The 19,339-nt window shown below is 50.6% G+C and overlaps 1 protein-coding gene across 3 annotated transcripts in view; it reads left to right on the top strand.

Moving 5' to 3' along the window:
- PRKCA (protein kinase C alpha) overlaps positions 1 to 19,339 on the top strand; it is a 303,137-nt gene that overhangs the window by 133,444 nt on the left and 150,354 nt on the right. For all 3 annotated transcript variants that reach the window (XM_019980528.2, XM_070774240.1, XM_070774239.1), the window contains exon 3: positions 451 to 533. In XM_019980528.2, the coding sequence (XP_019836087.2) occupies positions 451 to 533 (83 nt within the window). The remainder of the gene's footprint in view (positions 1 to 450; positions 534 to 19,339) is intronic.

Genomic DNA, 19,339 nt, shown 5'->3' on the forward strand with positions numbered 1-19,339 from the left:
GAAGTTCTTGGTGATACTCACGTATTATTTGTAATAAGTTATTCTCCTTATATCTTACAGGGTCTAACGTTTATCCACGTTTACACACCTGTGTGTGTCAGTGGAGGGGAGGGGGGAGCGCAGGGTGCTTTACATGTAGCTTCCTGGTTTATGCCTCGGGAGGAGGGTCTTAGCAGCCCTGGTCCTCTTCCCGCAGCGTTAGAGGACACAGGGAAGCTTTCGGTCTCCTGTGCCGTGTCCGTGCTGGCATTTTGTGGTTCTGTTATCTGGGAATCCAAGCAATGCCAAGCGAGGCCCAGTCTCCAGTGAAATGCTGTCTGATCGCCGTTTATGAGATTCTGTCTGTGGTGAGATTACTTTGGCTTCTGACAGCAGGTGGGCCTTTCTGGAGGACACAGCTTTGTGTGTTCAGTGCACTCTTCTAACTTTAGTTTCTTTTCTCTCCACCAGTTTGCTGTTTTGTGGTTCACAAGAGGTGCCATGAATTTGTTACTTTTTCTTGTCCGGGGGCGGATAAAGGACCCGACACAGATGTAAGTAGCCTGGAGACTTATTTTATTTTGATGAATGTTTCTGAATGGAGTGTTTTTAACTGTTACTTTGTGTGGACGAGTGTCTCTGAGCTGAGTATTTTTAATGCTTGCACTTCTGTTGTTTGGGCACACACGATTAATGGGAAAACTAACCAGTTCATTTTGTGTGACTTAGGGCTTAGTCCTGTGAGCCCTGGCAGGATTACCCGGGGCTCGGAGAATTTCCCGTTATGTTGTTTGTTCTCTTTGGCTCTGGGTGGCCACGTGGGCTAAATCCAGCAAATTTATCGCTGTGGCTTTCACACACACAGGGCAGGTCTTTTTGGAAAGTGAACTTTGCTGAACATGAACTTCATTTGCTCCTGATGGTCGGTAAACCGGCTGGGCTATCACTGCTCTTGGCCAGCATCATAGGCGGCTCCCACCGGCTGGGCTGTCGCTGCTCTCGGCCAGCGTCACAGGCGGTTCCTTCTTGGCCTCATGGGCTTCGTGCTGCCTTTTCATCAGGAGTTGCAGATGCTCTTGTTGGCTTGAATAATCCAACATCCATTTCACTGGACAGATGACCCCTGAAGCTGCCCAGCTGTGAACATCTGTGAACTCGTGGGCCTGGGCCCTAGCTCTGGCCATGGCCTCCCTGAAAAGCTGGATCAGTGGAGGGGAGGGGGAGTTTGGAGGCAGGGGAATTACCCAGTGCTGAAAATACATCGTGTGGAGCAGAATCTGAGCTGTGACAGGCAAAGTCATAACTGTAACCGAGAAAGGAATTATGGGGAGGTGGGGGACAGTGGGCATATCTGGATGGCATGTGCCAGACGGCGGGGGACAGTGGGCACATCTGGATGGCATGTGCCAGACGGCGGGGGACACTGGGCACATCTGGATGGCATGTGCCAGGCCTCTGTGGCCACCATCGCTTAAATCGTGTGCTCCAGGCACTTGCTCCAGTTGTTCTGGGTTTTTTGTTTGTTTGTTTCTTGTGTTAGAAGTGGGTTATTTTGCTGGAGAGAGACTATAGAGGGGAAGAAGAGAAGTTAGAGGCCAGGAGAGAACTCTGAGGATGTCCATCCCACAGACGGGACGAGAGAGGAAGGTTGGGTGGGAACCAAGAGGGTGAGAGGCCGGGTGCAGGGTTCCCTAAAGGAGCCTCCCTGGTGACTCAGACAGTAAAGAATCTGCCTGCAATGCAGGAGACCCGGGTTCAGTCCCTGGGTCGGGAAGATCCCCTGGAGAAGGGCATGGCAACCCACTCCGGTGTTCTTGCTTGGAAAATCCCATGGACAGAGGAGCCAGGCAGGCTACAGTCTATAGAGTCACAAAGAATCAGACATGGCTGAGCTACTAACAGAGAGGCTGTCAGCCGACTCTGGTCCCGTCTGTGATTCTGTTTTGAGTCCTCTGTTGGCCTTAGATGGTAACACGCACAGGCTTGCCCAGGACAGACTCTAATACCTGAGAAAGCCTCGGCTGTTGCTGGGGTTGCCTGTGAATTGTCTTCAGCAGCTCATTTCATGCTTAGAATTTTGTTCTGTTTTGGCTGATCTCAGGCCACCCCCTCCAAGCTTGGAGCCAGGTGCCGAGCGTGAGCGGAAGGCTTTCCGCCATGGGGATGTAACGGCAGGCGCGCCGGCCATCTGACCCGCCAAGCTCCGCTGCTCCTCATCTTTGTGTGTGTTGAGTTGACTCATGTTTTAATAGCCTCAAAATTTAAGCTATGAGTTGTTTTTTTTTTTTTAATCCGAGAGAAAAAGAAGTGTGAGAGCTATTAAAAAGGTGCAAAAGGAATTGGCCCATCCTGCCTGTCCAGTCAAGAAGGTTTGCAAGTTCTTTTCTGATGGGCAGTGTTGCCTTCGGTCCTTGACATTCAGAGACCTGTGACTGGGGCTTCCTGTCTGCATGCAGGATGGTTTATTTATCATGCCGATCTCCAAACTGCCCAGACTGAACTCACTAGAGAAGTACCTGGAAGCACATGAAGGTGTCAGGACACACAGCTGAGCTAAGGATGGAGGATATGTTTTAAGATCATGGGATTATAGAGCTGGAAGGGGTGAGGAATCTACACCTGCAGTGCAGGAGACACGGGTTCAATCCCTGGGTCAGGAAGATCCCCTGGAGGAGGGCATGGCAACCCGCTCCAGTATTCTTGCCTGGAGAAGCAGAGGAGCCTGGTGGACCACAGTCCCCAGAGTTGGACACGACTGAATGCAAGCCACGCAAGGGGTGTTAGAGATTTTTCTAGATTAACCTTATTTTATCCATGTGGAGACTGAGGAATATTGAGGAAAGAAAATGAAATGACCTGGAGCGGCATCCTGTTGTCCCTGGAACACAGGTGGGTTAGTGGCGATTCTTTTCAGGGTCATGGAGGGAAGGAGAGGGGACCCTGGCCTGTCGTCCTGTGGTCAGTGAGCACACAGAGCCTGCTGCCTGGTGTGGTCACTGAAAGTTTGCTCCAGTGTTTAGAAAGGCACAGAAGGGCGTAAAAAAGACCAGATCAGAGGATGGAAGCACTGGCAACAGTGAAATTTAATTTGAGAGCTGCTGCTGCCGCTGCTGGGTCGCTTCAGTCGTGTCTGACTCTGTGGGACCCCATAGATAGCCTTCCACCAGGCGCCCCCGTCCCTGGGATTCTCCAGGCAAGAATACTGGAGTGGGTTGCCATTTCCTTCTCCAATGCATGAAGGTGAAAAGTGAAAGTGAAGTCGCTCAGTCATGTCTGACTCATAGCGACCCCATGAACTGTAGCCTACCAGGCTCCTCCAAACATTTTTCCCCCCAGAAATTTTTTAAAAATTAGTTTTTTTTTCATACCACAGTGAATGCTTAAGACACCCAGTGTCTATGGGTTTGTGGTTTGAGCTCAGCAGACCCCAGAGCATTTGGAGAGGAGGAAAAAGAAGTCACAGATCCTGTGGAACCCCCAGATGCTGTACCTCCTCTGCTGCCTTCCAGATGAAAGGAGCAGAAAAGTGCTGAAAAATAACCTAACGCTACCCGGATCACCAGAACCAGATGGGAAGGGAGACTGACGTTCGTTTTTTAAAATTTTTTATGTATTTGTGTGTTTATTTGTTTTTGGCTGTGCCGGGCCTTCAGTGCTGCACAGGCTTTCCCCTTGGTGCTGGGTAGGGGGGGGCGGTCCTCTCTAGCTGCGGCTCTCGGGCTTCTCACTGCGGCGGCTTCTCTTGCTGCAGAGTGCGGGCTCCTGGGTGTGCAGACTTTAGGAGTTGCTGCATGTGGGCTCAGTACTGGTGGCTCCTGGGCTCTTCAGCACAGGCTCAGTAGTCATGGAACATGGGCTTAGTTGCTCTGAGGTATGTTGAATCTTCCTGGATCAGGGATCAAACCTGTGTCTCCTACACTGGCAGGCAGATTCTTTACTACTGAGCCACCAGGGCAGCCCCAATATTCTTTTGAGCACAAATAATCCTCAAGTCCGAAGGAGCAGCCTGGTTGAAAGGCTGCAGAGCTGCCAGGAACCCTGAGGAGAAAAGGTTTCTGGGTTCAGTGGAGGGACCCCCTGGAAACCCTCAGGCCAGTCTCCCAGCTTCCCCAACCCCTGTGGATAGGCAGCATTCTCTGGTCAGAAATTCCCTCCCATCTTATTTATAAAGAAAAGTCATGATTTCTGAGACTTTAAGCACAAGCCTCTGCAGCCCGAGGAGAGATGAAAAGGAAAGACTTTCAAAGACCCTGATGCTGGAGGGTAACCTGGTCACTGATGCTGCTGGGGGTCCGGCCTCGCGGCTGGACGTGGGGACGCGGGCTCTCATCCGGGCCTCCGAGCGAGCAGAGTGCCCCTATCTGGTGCCGCAGGGGCGTGTGGAGCTGCTGCAGAGTTTGGGTTTGCAGGTGTGCGCTCACAGTGCCCAGCACCCCTGCCCCGTGTCCAGGGTTTTATAAGAGGATGAAGAAATAAGGCAAAACGGGTCCATGTTCAGAAATAGCTCTTTACCCACTCTGGACCCAAGTTAAGACTGGAGCCCAGCCTTGGGCAGGTGGCGGGGGGACTGTCACCTCCTTCGGCTTTGGGGAGCGAGCACTGTGGTACTGTTCTGAAGGGACCCGGGTACCCTAGTTTCTTCAGCTGCCCCGGCCGCCCGCCCTGCTGGGTCTCCCGTCTTCCCTCTGCCCGGGAAGGGGTGAGGCCCACCAGGCCGGCCGGCACCTCCTCAGACCCCTCCCCTCCACCCGCGGCCCTCTGTGCTTCCGTCTGGAGCCCCTCTGCTCCTCCTGACTGTCTGCTTCTGAAGCCCCTCGTTGTGCGAGGTTCTGGGGCTTCAGGGGTGTGTGCACGCGCGTGAATGTTAGCACACCGAATCCTGCTTTTCCTCACGTTGCTTTCTCTGTGCCTCCAGTGAGGAAAGCTGCAAAGCGTCCCTGTCAGAGGCTCACACCGATCTCAGCCCTTCAGGAAAGGTCACGTCCAGACTCACCCCTTCAGTCTGGAAAGAGCAGGGAGAGGAAAATCTTATGTGATGAGATTAAAACAATACAGATGCTCAGAGCTCTTAGACAAGCCTTGGAAGGCTTCCTGTGGGTTAGGTATGTGGACACTGGAGAAGCGTGTGTGGGGGTGGGGAGTGGCCTGCTGAAGGTTTCCAGCCCTGGAGGTCACTGGCTTCCCGGGCTGCTGCTGGCGCTTCTGCTTAGCGTCCGTTTTTACTCACCTGGTGCATTCTCACCAGCGCCCGAGCCTGTCCAGGGAGAAAGGATTCCTGTGGGGCTTCACACTTCTTATATCTGAGCCCAACAACTGAGTCGGATTCAGGGGATTTAAAAATAGTATCCTGGGTTTTTCCTGAAGTTCCCCTGGGGGAGCCCCCAGCAGGCAGGCGGCCTCGGGGGTCAACCAGGCCCTAGGATGTTTGCCAAGGTACCTGAGAGGAAATGAACGACCTTGTTAAAAGGCGGCAAACTTCTGATCTGGGTGGCCCTGCAAGTCTGAAGACGGTCAACCAAGCCATTTGAAGAAGCCAAGAGCATCGACTGTAAATGACTGACTCAGAACCAAACGTGGGACCCAGTTCAGTTCAGTTCAGTTGCTCAGTCATGTCGGACTCTTTGCAACCCCGTGGACTGCAGCATGCCAGGTCTCCCTGTGCATCACCAATCCCAGAGTTTACCCAAACTCATGTCCGTGATGCCATCCAATCATCTCATCCTCTGTTGTCCCCTTCTCCTCCTGCCCTCAATCTTTGCCAGCATCACGGTCTTTTCAAATGAGTCAGTTCTTCGCATCAGGAGGCCAAAGTATTGGAGTTTCAGCTTCAGCATCAATCCTTCCAGTGAACATTCAGGACTGATTTCCTTTAGGATGGACTGGTTGGATCTCCTTGCAGTCCAAGGGACTCTCAAGAGTCTTCTCCAACACCACAGTTCAAAAGCATCAATTCTTTGGCACTCAGCTTTCTTCACAGTCCAACTCTCACCATCCATACATGACTACTGGAAAATCCATAGCTTTGACTAGACGGATCTTTGTTGGCAAAGTAATGTCTCTACTTTTTAATATGCTATCTAGGTTGGTCATAACTTTTCTTCCAAGGAGCAAGCGTCTTTTAATTTCATGGCTGCAGTCACCATCTGCAGTGATTTTGAAGCCCCAAAAAATAAAGTCTGTCACTGTTTCCATTGTTTCCCCATCTATTTGCCATGAAGTGATGGGACCAGATGCCATGATCTTCGTTTTCTGAATGTTGAGCTTTAAGCCAACTTTTTCACTCTCCTCTTTGACGTTCATCAAGAGGCTTTTTAGTTCCTCTTCACTTTCTGCCATAAGGCTGGTGTCATCTGCATATCTGAGGTTATTGGTATTTCTCCCCGAAACCATGATTCCAGCTTGTGCTTCTTCCAGCCCAGCGTTTCTCATGATGTACTCTGCATATAAGTTAAATAAGCAGGGTGACAATATACAGCCTTGACGTACCCCTTTTCCTGCTTGGAACCGGTCTGGTGTTCCCTGTCCAGTTCTCACTGTTGCTGGAGCCACAGGTGTCCATGCATCCAGAGCAGGAAACCACCTGCTGTACCTTCTGACAGCCACGTGCGTTCTCTTGCTCTCAGGCTCTCCTCTGTGTCTGAGAAACCGAGCAAAGGAAAAAAGGCCACTAAATTGTTTAAACTTCAACCTTTCAAAGCTGCATTTATAACAAACTCAAAACATGTAAAATAAATCTAGAAATAAATTCAATTAGCAGATGTATTTTCTCAGAGTGTGCTTTTACATTTAATAGGGAAAAAAGACAATTGTATGGGCAAAACCCTGTTACAACCCAAACATTTTTTGTATTCCTGAACTGACAAAGTGTAATGTGTAAAAGGCGGGAGTGCTGAAAAGTGGCATTTAAAATTCAGCAGAGTGAGGTAAGAGAGTCTAGGAGTGGAAATGGGGACCCTGGCCCTGCCAAGTCAACCTTTGTGAAGAAGACTATGGTTTTCTTAGTCATCTATATGGAGTTTGAACTTGGTTATCTTTAAAATTGTTTTCAGTCCTAAGTAATATTCGGTCACTAAATGTTTATTGATGGTTCAATGGTAAAGAATTTACCTGCCAATGCAGGATGTGGGTTTGATCCCTGATCCTGGAAGATCCTCTTGAGAAGGAAATGGGAACCCACTCTAGTTTTTTTTTTGCCTGGGAAATCCCATGGACAGAAGAGCCTGGCATGCTGCAGTCCATGGGATCACAAAGAATTGGACATGACTTATCAGCTAGAGAACAGCAAATGTCTACGGAGGGCTTCAAGCTTTGCAGATAGAAAGGTGACGGACAGGTCCCACCATCCTGCTCATCCTCTCTGGTGGAAAGGATGTGGATCCTTGGGCTCTAAGGTTGCCTGTGACGCCGCTGGCAGTGGGAGACATAAGATACTGTTGAGGGTGAGTGGAGGGGAATGCGCGTCTAATGAGGGGAGGCTTTCTGAAGTGGGTGACATTTCTAAGATTTATTTCAATTGTTTTCAAAATGTTCTTTTAAAAACAAATATACCAGTATTTTCCAGTGTCTCCTGCTGGCTTCAGGGAGTTGCGTGCATGCTCAATTGCGTCTGACTCTTTGTGACCCCACGGGCTGCACTCCACCAGGCTCCTCTGTCCGAGGGATTCTCTAAGCAGAAATATTGGAGCGGATCGCCAGGCCCTTCTCCAGGGGATCCTCCTGACTCAGGGATCAAATGCACGTCTCCTGTGTCTCCTGCATTGGCAGGCAGATTCTTTATCCACTGCGTCATCTGGGAAGCCAAGGGAGCTGCATGTCTCGCCCATTGCGACTGCGTGTAAATTGAGGTGACATGTCCTTGCAAGAAAACTGGAAAGAAGAGCACACGTCAGGGAGCCCCGTGTGTTTTGCGGGTCCTGGTGGGTCCCTCAGGGGACCTGTGGGCAAGGCCTCAATAGTCCTGCGACCACACTCCGTGCTCGCCCGCGGGTCCCGCGGGTCCTGCCCCTCACGCTCCGCCCCTCACACCGGGTCCCGCCCCTCATGCTCTGCCCCTCACGCTCCGCCCCTCACACCGGGCCCCGCCCCTCACGCTCCGCCCCTCATTCCCAGGTCCCCCCTTCACGGTCCACGCCCCTCATACCGGGCTCCGCCCCTCACGCTCCGCCCCTCACACCGGGTCCCGCCCATCACACTGGGTCCTGCCCCTCACGCTCCGCCCCTCACACCCAGGTCCCGCCCCTCACACCGGGCCCCGCCCCTCACGCTCCGCCCCTCACACCCGGGTCCCGCCCTTCACAGTCCACGCCCCTCATACCGGGCCCCGCCCCTCACGGTCCGCGCCCCTCACACCTGGTCCTACCCCTCACGCTCCACGCTCACACCTGGATCCAGCACCTCAGGTGCCGCGCTGCAACCGGAAACCTGGAAGAGGACTATTCAGAGTTGCAAGCTCTGCCCGAGCTCCTGTGCTAATTTTGCTGCTCAGTGGGTGGATTTTATGAACCAGACGCCCAGCAGCAGAAGCATTTCCTGCAAGGGAAGGGACTCCTGCTACTTTTGCGCCAAATTAATTGAGTTAAGGAGTAAAAATAGCCTCCGAGACTTGCTTCTCCAGCTGCAGTTCCGATGCGCTGAAGGGGCAGCGGGTGGGGGGACGTCCGTTCTCTGGACTCACCCGTGAAAAGAGTGTGTGCGTGGTGACAACGAAGTGCCTCATGGGGAAGTCAGGGGACCAGGAGGCCTGTTCTTGAGGGGGTCACCAGGAGGGCTTGTCGACTCAGTCTAGTGGCTGAAGCTGCCTCTGCTCAAACACCTCTGGGAACCTCTGGGACTCCACTCTCAGAATGACACACATGGCCAGTAGCTCATCACTCCCTGCCTGACCCCTGTCAGCCTTTGAGAGTGTGGTGTGATTGTTTAGGGGCTGCAGCAAAAAGACACAGATGTAGAGAATAGAAAATGGGCTTCCCTGGCGGCTAAGACAGTAAAGAATCCGCCTGCAATGTGGGAGAGCCTGGTTTGATTTCTGGGTTGGGAAGATCCCCAGGAGAAGGGAATGGCAACCACTCCAGTATTCTTGCCTGGAGAATGCCATGGACAGAGGAGACTGGCGGGCTACAGTCCATGGGGTCGCAAGAGTCAGACAAGAGTGACCGACTAACACACGCCCCTCAGATGCTGACAGTAAAAGCCGTCACCAGGGAGGCCCGCAGTGCCCACGAGTGACCGACTAACACACGCCCCTCAGATGCTGACAGTAAAAGCAGTCACCAGGGAGGCCCGCAGTGCCCACGAGTGAGCAGCAGAGTCTGTGGTGGGAACGCGTGAGCCTGCAGCCGTTTGGAGCTTGGTTCGGGTTCTCCTCAAAAAGCTGAAGGTGGGGCTTCCAGGACACTGGGTTTCTGGCAGCTTCATCACAGTTGGCTCTCCCTGAGCTGAACGCCTGCCCCGAGAGCTCTCTGGCTCACACCAGAGCTGGTTCCTGGGTTTTAATGAGTCACTCTCAGAAGCTGAAGTAGGAGTCCCATTCAGTTAGCTAATCCCTTCCTCACCTTGGCTCTGCTTTCTGTTTTTGCTGTTTAATGAATTTCCAGCGGGAGATTCAGTTCAGTTCAATTCAGTCGCTCAGCCGTGTCCGACTCTTGGCGACCCCAAGGACTGCCGCACGCCAGGCTTCCCCCTGTCCATCACCGAGTCCCAGAGCTTGCTCAAACTCATGTCCATCGAGTCAGTGATGCCATGCAACCATCTCATCCTCTGTCGTCCCCTTCTCCTGGCGAGAGATTCGGGAAGCGTCTGTGGACAGAAAGAAGTGCATTTTCTCAGGACAGGAGAGGAGGGAAGATTACTGAGGATTCTCTAGGCATTGTCACTGTGACATTTCTTTATTGACAGTGAGAGCAAGGGTCCAAAGCAATATCAGTCATTGGACTGACTTTTAGTAGGAATTCTGTCCAGACCTTCGATGGTGGTGCACAGGGGCATGAGTGTGTATGTATGTGTGCACGCATGCACAGGTGTATGTGTGTGTTTCACACAGAGATTTCTTCTGTAGAACTAGGTCATGCAGCTGTGGAGGCTGGCAGCCATTTAAATGTTAATCTCATCCCAGACACCCTCCCAGGACACCAGGGTAAGGTCTGACCACATATCTGGGCAGCCCACGGTCCTGTGAAGTTGGCACCCAGAATGAACCATCGCAGGGGCAGGGAGAAGAGCACGGGTCCTGGGAGGGGTGAGTCACGTCGGCCAGCGCTTCAGCAGTTTACCACAGGAAGACTTCTTGTGCTCACACTGGAGTATTTTCTTCCCCTAATCCTTATCCATTTCTGTATCCTTATGTCTCATATGATTTCTGACTCACAGGTGATCATGAACATGTGTTGAGTGAATGGAAGAACAAATGAAGTCTCTGATCCCAAAATAGAAAAGAATTTTTTCAGCTCAAGTAAGATATCTGTAAAATGTTTCATGAGATTCTCTCAGAATCAGTACCAGCCATTTCTTGACTTTAGTCTTTAGGAAGTGAATTTCCTTCAAAACACATTGTTTTTTTAATGTATGAAGGGACTCTTCCATTTTTGAGGGAATTATGCCCACTGCACTATGCTTGCTAACTGTGTGAGCAGAATTTTGTTTTATCTATCTATTTTTAATTTTTTGGCCATGCCAAGTAGCATGCGGGATCTTAGTTCCCCAGCCAGGGATTGAAACCGGGCTCACCGCAGTGGAAGCACAGAGTCTTAACCACTGGACCACCAGGAAGTCCCTGTGACTAGAATTTTTTAACTTAATGAACTTTTTTTTTTTTTTGGCTAAACATTGGTGGGGCAAACACCCTGTTAAAAGGAAATGCTTGTTTTGTCAGCTGCATGTTTCAGATTTATGTTCCTTGAAGTATTTTCTAATTCTGCAGTTAATCTGGAGAGGTTTATAAGCTCACAGTTCAAGAGGAAGAGAAATGAGGAGCTAAGGACACCAGCTGAGGAGTCAGGAACCTTTGATTTCTTTCCAGTTTGAAATCAGTTATGTGTCTATGACATGCTTTGCCACGCCAGGATAAATATCCATGCAGAAGTCAGAGAGGCTGCTCTTCATACTTAGAAGAAAGCTATATTGTTGTGATGTGGCTGCTGAAAGAATGTTTTGAATTGCACAGGCTATAAATTGTTTTATAGCAGTTGAGGGTTTTTTCCCCCCATGTCATAAACCTGCCTAAGACAGATACCATTCCAAAGGCAGTGCACACCTTGCTTGCTGCCTGCGACCTCAAGTTCCTACCCTGGTCCTCCCCACCTCTTTTTCAGGGCAGGAAGCTTTGTGGAGTTAACATGGGGTAGAAATTTTATACTTAAAAATGATATTTTCCGGGCAGGAGGGTGATTTTCGGTTTTTAGGTGTGAACCTGCATCATGACTCATTTGTTCTAAAGCAGGTCGTTCTCCCGTTACTAAAATTAATCACAAAAGACCAGGGAGGCTTGAACACGCAGAGTTCACACAGTGGGTCTTAAAATTAGAAAGGAAGGCTCTTTTCATCTGCATTTGCCGAGTGTGGATGATGTACCAGGGGTTAGGTAATTCACAGGAATCAGGTTTTTTTCATTACAAATCTGTAATTTAGAGTAACCTAAGGCACGGAGCCGGAAGTGAGGAGGAAAGGTAGCAAGTAGAAAACGTAAAGAGGGGTCACGCCCACGTCTGCGGCCGACCTTCCTGCAGGCCCCCGCGCCCGCCGGCTGCTTGTAGCTCTGTGCTTTGGTTTTAGTATATTCCTAGATACCAAACGCCCGGTCATCCAGGAGCCCAGCGACAGGAGAGTCCAGGGACACAGCCTCTGAAAGGCGTGCACTTGGCCTAGGGGCATCTTGTTTGGCCCCTCGTTTCTGCCCATCTCCTGTGCTTTGTCACCTACACAGCAGCCCCGCTGGGGTTTTGCGTGTATCAGGCGGATCCCATCCTTCCGTTGCCCTGTCCACTCCCTGCAATGGACTTCCGTGACCATTACCGAGAAATAGAAATGAGATACAGACTTCTGACTTTGGACACCGAGGCCCATGGTGGGTGTGGCCTGCTTCCTGGCCCGCTGTCGGACAGGACAGGCTGACACGCTCGTTTGCACCTGAGGGCTTTGCTGCTGATGGATTCTTGTGGGAGCAGCTCACGCCTGGGTCGTCACCAGGCTCGTTGGTATCGTTCAGGCCTCTGCTCCGGTGGCACGTGGAGGGGCATCTTCAGATCCCACCCTGCCCTCGTCATTTCCGCTCATCTGTCCTCCTTAGTCCTTCTGATAGTCCTTGTCACCCCTGATGGTTTTGCTCAGTCGAGAAGTCGTGTCCAGCTCTTTGCGGCCCTGTGGACTACAGCACCCCAGGCTTCCTTGTCCTTCACTGTCTCCCAGAGTTTGCTCAGATCCATGTCCATTGAGTTGGCGATGCCATCCAAGCATCTCGTCCTCTGCCGCCTCCTTCTCTTCTTGCTTTGATTCTTTTCCAATGAGTCACCTCTTCGCATCAGGTGGCCAGAGTATTGGAGCTTCAACTTTAGCATCCGTCCTTCCAATGAACACCCAGGACTGATCTCCTTTAGGATGGACTGGTTGGATCTCCCTACTGTCCAAGGGACTCTCAAGAGTCTTCTCCAGCACCACAGTCCAAAAGCATCAGTTCCTCGGCGCTCAGCCTTCTTTGTGTCACCCTGGACACCATGTTATTTTACTTGTCGTTCGATCGTTGTGTCTCTTGCACCAGCGTGGATGTTGTATCGCTCACTCTTGTACTTGACCTAGAACAGCACCTGGCAGGCAGCAAGTCCTCAGTTAATGTTTCTTGCTCAGGACACGACCAAATCTTACAGGTTTGTTTTTTTTTTTTTTTGCTTCCTCCACTGAACGGAAATGTCCTAGGGTCAATGGAGGTTTTTCCTTGTCTATGGGTATGAAAGTCAAAGTGTTCGTCACTCGGTGGTGTTCGAATCTTTGCGTCCTCGTGAACCGTAGTCTGTCAGGCTCCTCTGTTCATGGAATTCTCCAGGCAAGAATAATGGAGTGGGTAACCATTCCCTTCTCTAGAGGATCTTCCCAACTCAGGGATCGAACCCAGGGTATTGCAGGCAGATTCTTTACCATCTGAGCCACCAGGGGAACTCTTTCTAAGACTATAATGCCATCCATATGGTGATCAACTGGCTATGCTAGGTGAACCTAAAGATTGCTGTGTGGATGGATGTCTGCATGCCCGCCCCCCAGCCAAAAAAGCATGTTCTCCATAATGCTCACATTAAGACTAGTCTGAAAATTCATTAGAAAATAAAATGTAAAGTCAGTCTTATTGAAGCAGAATACCTGTTTAACCACCAGACTCTGAATGTCAGCCATTCTAGGTAAGTGCAGTAGGTATGGGATTTAAAGCCTTGAGAATGATTTATATCTAAGGGGATCATTTTTTTGTTTTTTGGGTTTTTTGATGTGGACCATTTATTAAAGCTTTTATTGAATTTGTTACAGTATTGCTTCTGTTTTATAGTTTGTTTTTTTTTTTTTGGTTCTGAGACACGTGGGACCTTCGTTCCCTGACCTCACCTGGGCGCCTCCTGCCCACACCTCCTGCCACCTGGACATCTCCTGGGACCTGAGGGCATCTCTTAGGGTCTGAGCACCACACTGGGCATCTCTTCGCTCAGAAGATTTCCCCGACCACGCCTTCTCGCTCCGTGGCCTGCCCCCTTGCCCCAGGCAGCGGCTCCTCTGGTTCCCCGCCCCTGCACAGTCCCCGCTGGGGACGTTCATGACCCTGCGCGGTCAGCCAGTGTCTCCACCGCTGCTGTCCCTTGAAGCCAAAGCCCACCATCTGGCTCCCTGTTCTCGGCGCTTACCCAGAACGCCGCGGTTTAGCTGGCTCTCAGATGTGTTAATTAGCAAGTCAGTGAGCAGAGGTTCCTGAGATTCTGCTCGAGTCGGCCTTGACTTCACGGACAATTGCTGTTTGACTCTGTTGACACCGATACTGTCCTCACAGGCGTGGGCCAGCCGGGTAGCATCATGGATGGTCACTGAGGATGGCGGGGGACGCACGGTTCTTTGTGCGGGTGCCGCCTGGTTTAGCGGTCTGACTTGCGTGCCTGTGGCGAGGCTGAGTTGTCTGCGAGCTGTGTTCGCAGAGCACGTGGTGTGTTCAGGCTCGGGGGTGTGGGTTCCGCTGTCCATCTCTGCTGACGATCACAGGGTGGACCGCACAGCAGCTGGGGTGCTTAGAGTTAGCTCAGAGGCTGCCAGGTCCCCTCTTGTGTATTGAAATAGAATAACCAGAGGAGAAGGAGGTAGGTTTTAAAAATAACTTAGTACACATGTGGGTGAAATAACCTTATCTCCCAGTAGGTGAGGAAAAAAATAGGTCCCAATTCTGGCTGTTCTGGGATATTTTTAGTATGAGAGGACTCTTTCTTTGATCAATGAAGGAAAAATCATGGTAGGAAAAGAAATTAGGTGGGGAGAAAGCTGCTGAAGCTGTGTTATTTTATTTCTACGTCATCCATGAAAGAAAAGCAGACACGAGCAGAGGCTGATCTTAAGAACAATAGAAAAATGCACTTTTCTTCTCACATATCTGCTTATAATATGGTTTAGTAGAATACACATCACTGTGAGTTATTTTCTGTGTGCGGCTTGATCAGTTATCTGAAGGTCCTACTAAAACTCATATCTTGTAAAACACTTCCCATTTTAATTTTGGGAGAAATTATAGGGTTGGGGAGTTTATTAATTTTTAGCTTTTAAATGAATGCAATTTGTTTTTCCTAGCATTTGGATTATCAGCATCTCCCTGTTATTGCCACCAGAAAGGTTTGATCTCTCCCTACTAGAATCTTCTAAGGGAAATTGATGAACCTAGTAACCTAATTTTAGACCTCCTGAAATTTGGCAGATGGATGGTATTTATAGTGTTCTGAATCTTCCTATTGGACATTTAAAAATAGTCACATCAGTAGAGAATATGTTCAAGAAGGAAAAGACTTTAACCCCAAATCTCATGCCCAGATTATTGTCTTCAGTCTCAAGCTGGATATGCATTTGGTAGCAATTTCTAAAGAGCCTCTGTATCCTCTTCCTTCTCTTTCCTGTGTGATGCTGCTGTTGTCATGGAAACAGACCTTGGAGTCGCTTTGTTATACAGTGTAAGGGACTCCCTGATACAGCGAGTTACTGCAGGTCATATTGTCAACACAGAGCCTTTATTAAATGGTGTGCTACGATGCGTATTGTAGAAACCATGGAGCTCTGTGTTTTTGGAGCTTACCCTAAAGAAGACATAACTGTGCCACTGACCAGACACAAACCCCAGCGTCCGGAGCCTCAGGAGCCTTGGAGAAGCGGCAGGCACCCGTGATTTCTGTTACGGGCGTGCATTGTGTCTGGTTCAGGCCAGTCATGACTGAACCTTCAGTTAGGTGTCTCTTGTTGAGAAAAGAGGATTTGGGAGGTTTGAGTGGTCCAGGAAATGAGCAAGCCAAATGTTAAAAGGATTGTTGGAAAGTCCTAAATTCCCAACAGAAATTCCCCAAACCGATTAGAGGTAGAAATTGGCCCCTGAGATGAGAATCGACTGTGCCTGATTGAATGCTTGGCGGCTCCCAGGCTGCGAGGGAGCCCAGCTGGGTGTCAGGAGGTGGTGTGTTCACACTGCACGTGGCTGTGTGGATGGCGGGGGTGGGGGTGAAGCGCTTGACGGACCGCGGACCACCACGCGCGGGGAGTTTGTGTCTTGCCTTCTCACTCACCAGCGAATACCACCGCCTCCCTGGGCCTGAGGGTCCCCCTCACCTTCCATCCATGATGCCGCCATCAGAGGCCCCGCGGTTGCGCTGGGGTCTGATGACAGAGGCCCCTGTGCGTGGTACCCGCTCGTCCGCCACGCCGTTCACCGTTTCCCAGGGCGGAGCTTCTGCAAGTGGACTCCCACCTGTCTCTCAGCATCACCTGGGAACTTGTTAGAAATACAAGTCAGACGCAGTCGTCCGTCCCTGCCCCCACCACCCGCAGATGCTCCCGTGTGTAAAATGGCACAGTGTCTGCATGTAAGCTATGCACGTGTTCCCCCTCACTTTAAATCATCTCTGGATCACTCGTCATACCTGATTCAATGTAGATGCTATGTAAATAGTTGTAAATACAATGTAAATGTTGTGTAAATAGTTGCCCTTGCATGGCGAATTCAAGTTTTACCCTATGGAAGTCACTGGAAATTTTGTTTCCCTATTATTTTCGATCCATGGTTGCTTAACTCCGTGGACACAGAGCCTGCAGGTGAGGCAGGCTGACACGGCTCAGGTGCCGAAGGTGCGCTGAATCGGCAGGTCGGGGAAAGGAGCCCAGAGATCTGTGTGTATATAGCAGGCTGTCCAGTGACGTGCTCTGCCTGAGAGGCACCCAGCCTAGGACATGTTTCTGGGGATGAGTTTACTGTGGACGTGATTCAGGACAGTTCATGTTGCCATGAAGGCTTCTTGGTCACAGAGCTCGCCCACACCACTATTTAAAGAAGGGCAGTGAATAAGGTGGCTCTGCATTTCTGAGCTCTTGGAAGGACAGGATAACAGAATGAAAAAAAAAGTCGTTATGTGTTTATCTCACTGTCAAAGAGTAGGTCGGATTCAACTTGTCAAAGTTCATGCCACTAGCAAGCATGCTCCTTGTAAGCTTCAGGTGTCCGGATTTACGTTTATAAACGTACTTTTTGCCTGGGCTTTGGAAACAATGGGCCACACCTGAGTGCTAGCACCCTGCTTTCTTATTCCCGACTGACTGTTGGTTTCCCGTGCGTCTCCCTGCAGCGTAGCAGGACAAGTCAAACAATCCCAGTCCCCCTTGCGGTTCTGTTTTGGACGCAGCGCAGCGCTCCTGGTCTGTCATTCCCAATTTTGCTGCTTTTAAAAGACCTGCTACAGAGTTTGTCTTCTTTTTAACAGCAATGATTTAAAAGTCTCAACCCAGGGCATCACTGGTGTGGTGGGAAGCCAGGGCTGGGGGTGGGGAGCTTAACTTATAAGATGCTTCAGGCACCATGTGACATGAAGCAGTGTCCTTTGGGGACCTGCCCACCCCATACAAACCAAATTGTAGCTTCAGCTTATTTTGATTGAAAAATTGCCCCTTTCCAAAGAAAAGTCCTAAAAATGTTTGACATTTGCAGGGTTTCTGCAGCAGTCGGCAGTTTCTCTAGCAAGTGTATTCACAGACATTGAAAGAATTTGTCAACTGCTAACTCATGTTTTTATATAGTGTGGGAATAATGGCATATTGTAGTGATGGGTACAGAGAGTGGAATGATGATCAAGTTAGAATTCTCATTTTTTAGTCTTTAAACATATTTCCAGCTTTCAGATATAAAGTCATCTATAAGGATAATAGGTGTGTGCGACCACAGAATTTTTTTTCTCTAATTTCTCGATTGCTTTACACTTACTTTTCTTGATAAGTACTGTCTCTAGGATCTCAAAATATAGTATCAATGGCAAGATGAGGTTCAACTTCTTTTCCCCCCTCAGGAAAACTGAAATGTGATTTTCCCCTCTTTTTCGGTTAATTGGGACAGCTAAAAGTAAACTTCCAATTATGCAGTGATGAGTCTAATCTGGCTCAATCTGCATCCTTTAGGAAGTCCTAAATTAGAAAAGTGCTGAAAAGAAGGACAGTCTGAGACCGATTTAGATTTCTTGCAGAGAATGAAGCCCTCTCAGCTTTACAGACTGATACTATGTGCGCAAGAAAAGAAACAGGGTCAAGAATTGTTTCAGTCCTTTACTCTGTGAAAGACGAGAATGTGGCTCCCTTAGGAGACAGGGAGACCTGGTTTCTGCTTTTAGATCAGTCGTGAAAATACTGGATGTTCTTTGAAATAAGATATTCAAGTGAAAAAGAATTGAGGAACTCAAATTTAGCTCAGAAAGAACCCTTCTTTCCACCCATGGCCCCTTTAGCTCCTGTTCAGTCTCTTGTTCCTCCCTGGCCCACGTTTCAGTCCCATCCTGCATGCCTGGGACACGGGGTCTTTCGCTTGGTCTGGACCAGGAAGTCCTCACGGTGTCCACGGGGTCCCCAGGAGGGCATCCTCCAGGCGGAGGCAGACCGGAGCCCCAGGGGGGAGCCTGGGCCCCGAGCCTGGGGGTGCTGGCGCCGGGACAGCGTGGCGCGGGCCGAGCCCGTGAGCCAGGTGTGCAGGACGGGAGCCGGCACTCAGTCCCCGCCCTCCCGGCTTTGTTTTTTTTTTGACTGCTTGCAATTTCTGTGCTTATTTCCTTTCAGTACTCTTTAGTAGTGTCTCTGAGTTTGTCTCAACTCTGCTGGGCAGAAAGGAGTTCCTGCTGTTAGCGGAGCCAGAGCAAGAGAGTAGCGAAGGGGGAACAGGGCCAGCTGAGCAGGAGAGAGGGGAGCCCTGAGCACGGTGGAGCACGAGGCTGATTGAGAGCTGATGCCTGTGACCGACCTCCTGGAGAGTCTCAGTCCTGTTGTTGGTCGCTCAGTTGTGTCTCACTCTTTGTGACCCCATGGACGGCAGCATGCCAGGCTTCCCTGTCCTTCACTGTCTCCCAGAGTTTGCTCAGACTCCTGTCCATTGACTTGATGATGTCATCCAACCATCTCACTCTCTGCCGCCCCCTTCTCCTCCTGTCCTCAACCTTTCCCAACATCAGGGTCTTTTCCAGTGAGTTGGCTCTTTGCATCAGGTGGCCAAACTATTGCAGCTCAGCTTCAGAATCAGTCTACCCCAGGTGTTATGTTTTTCTCTTACAGAGAGGCTGAATTAGTCCCCTGCAGGTGGTTTGTGCTGAACCCCGTCTTTGTAGAGAGAGGAGGGGCCAGCTGCTCATGGTGAACTGGCAGGGTGCTGAGGGTGTTTTCCCATGCCCGGTTTACTGGTTGCAGCAGTGAAAGGCATGACGTCTCTCCTGAGCTTGGGCAAAGTGGAGTGAGACCGTGTTGGTTGGTCTGTCGTTGGCTGACATGTGCCGTGTGTGGGTGACTCCCTGAGGAAAACAGGCCTGAGAGCTAGAACGATGTTCATCCTGAGACCTGCCAGGAACGTGGTAGAGCCTCGAGCCCTGCTCCCTCCCAGGCCATGCCGCCAGCGTATGTGGGCGACTCCCTGAAGAAGACAGTCAGGCCTCCAGAGCAGGGCTAGAACGACAACGTTCACCCCGAGACCCGCCGGGAACGTGCTCCCTCCTCCCAGGGCGTGCCGCCAGCACTGCCTCCGCTCCCCTGGGAGAGCGGTCGGGTGTGCTCTGGTTTCCACCAGCACCCAGAGACGGGTGAGGAGTCCAGTGGGAGGGGCCGAGTCCAGGCGAGAGGCAGCCCCGCCGCGCGC

This window comes from Bos indicus, chromosome 19 (assembly GCF_029378745.1).
Source record: "Bos indicus isolate NIAB-ARS_2022 breed Sahiwal x Tharparkar chromosome 19, NIAB-ARS_B.indTharparkar_mat_pri_1.0, whole genome shotgun sequence".
Lineage (NCBI taxonomy): Eukaryota > Metazoa > Chordata > Mammalia > Artiodactyla > Bovidae > Bos > Bos indicus.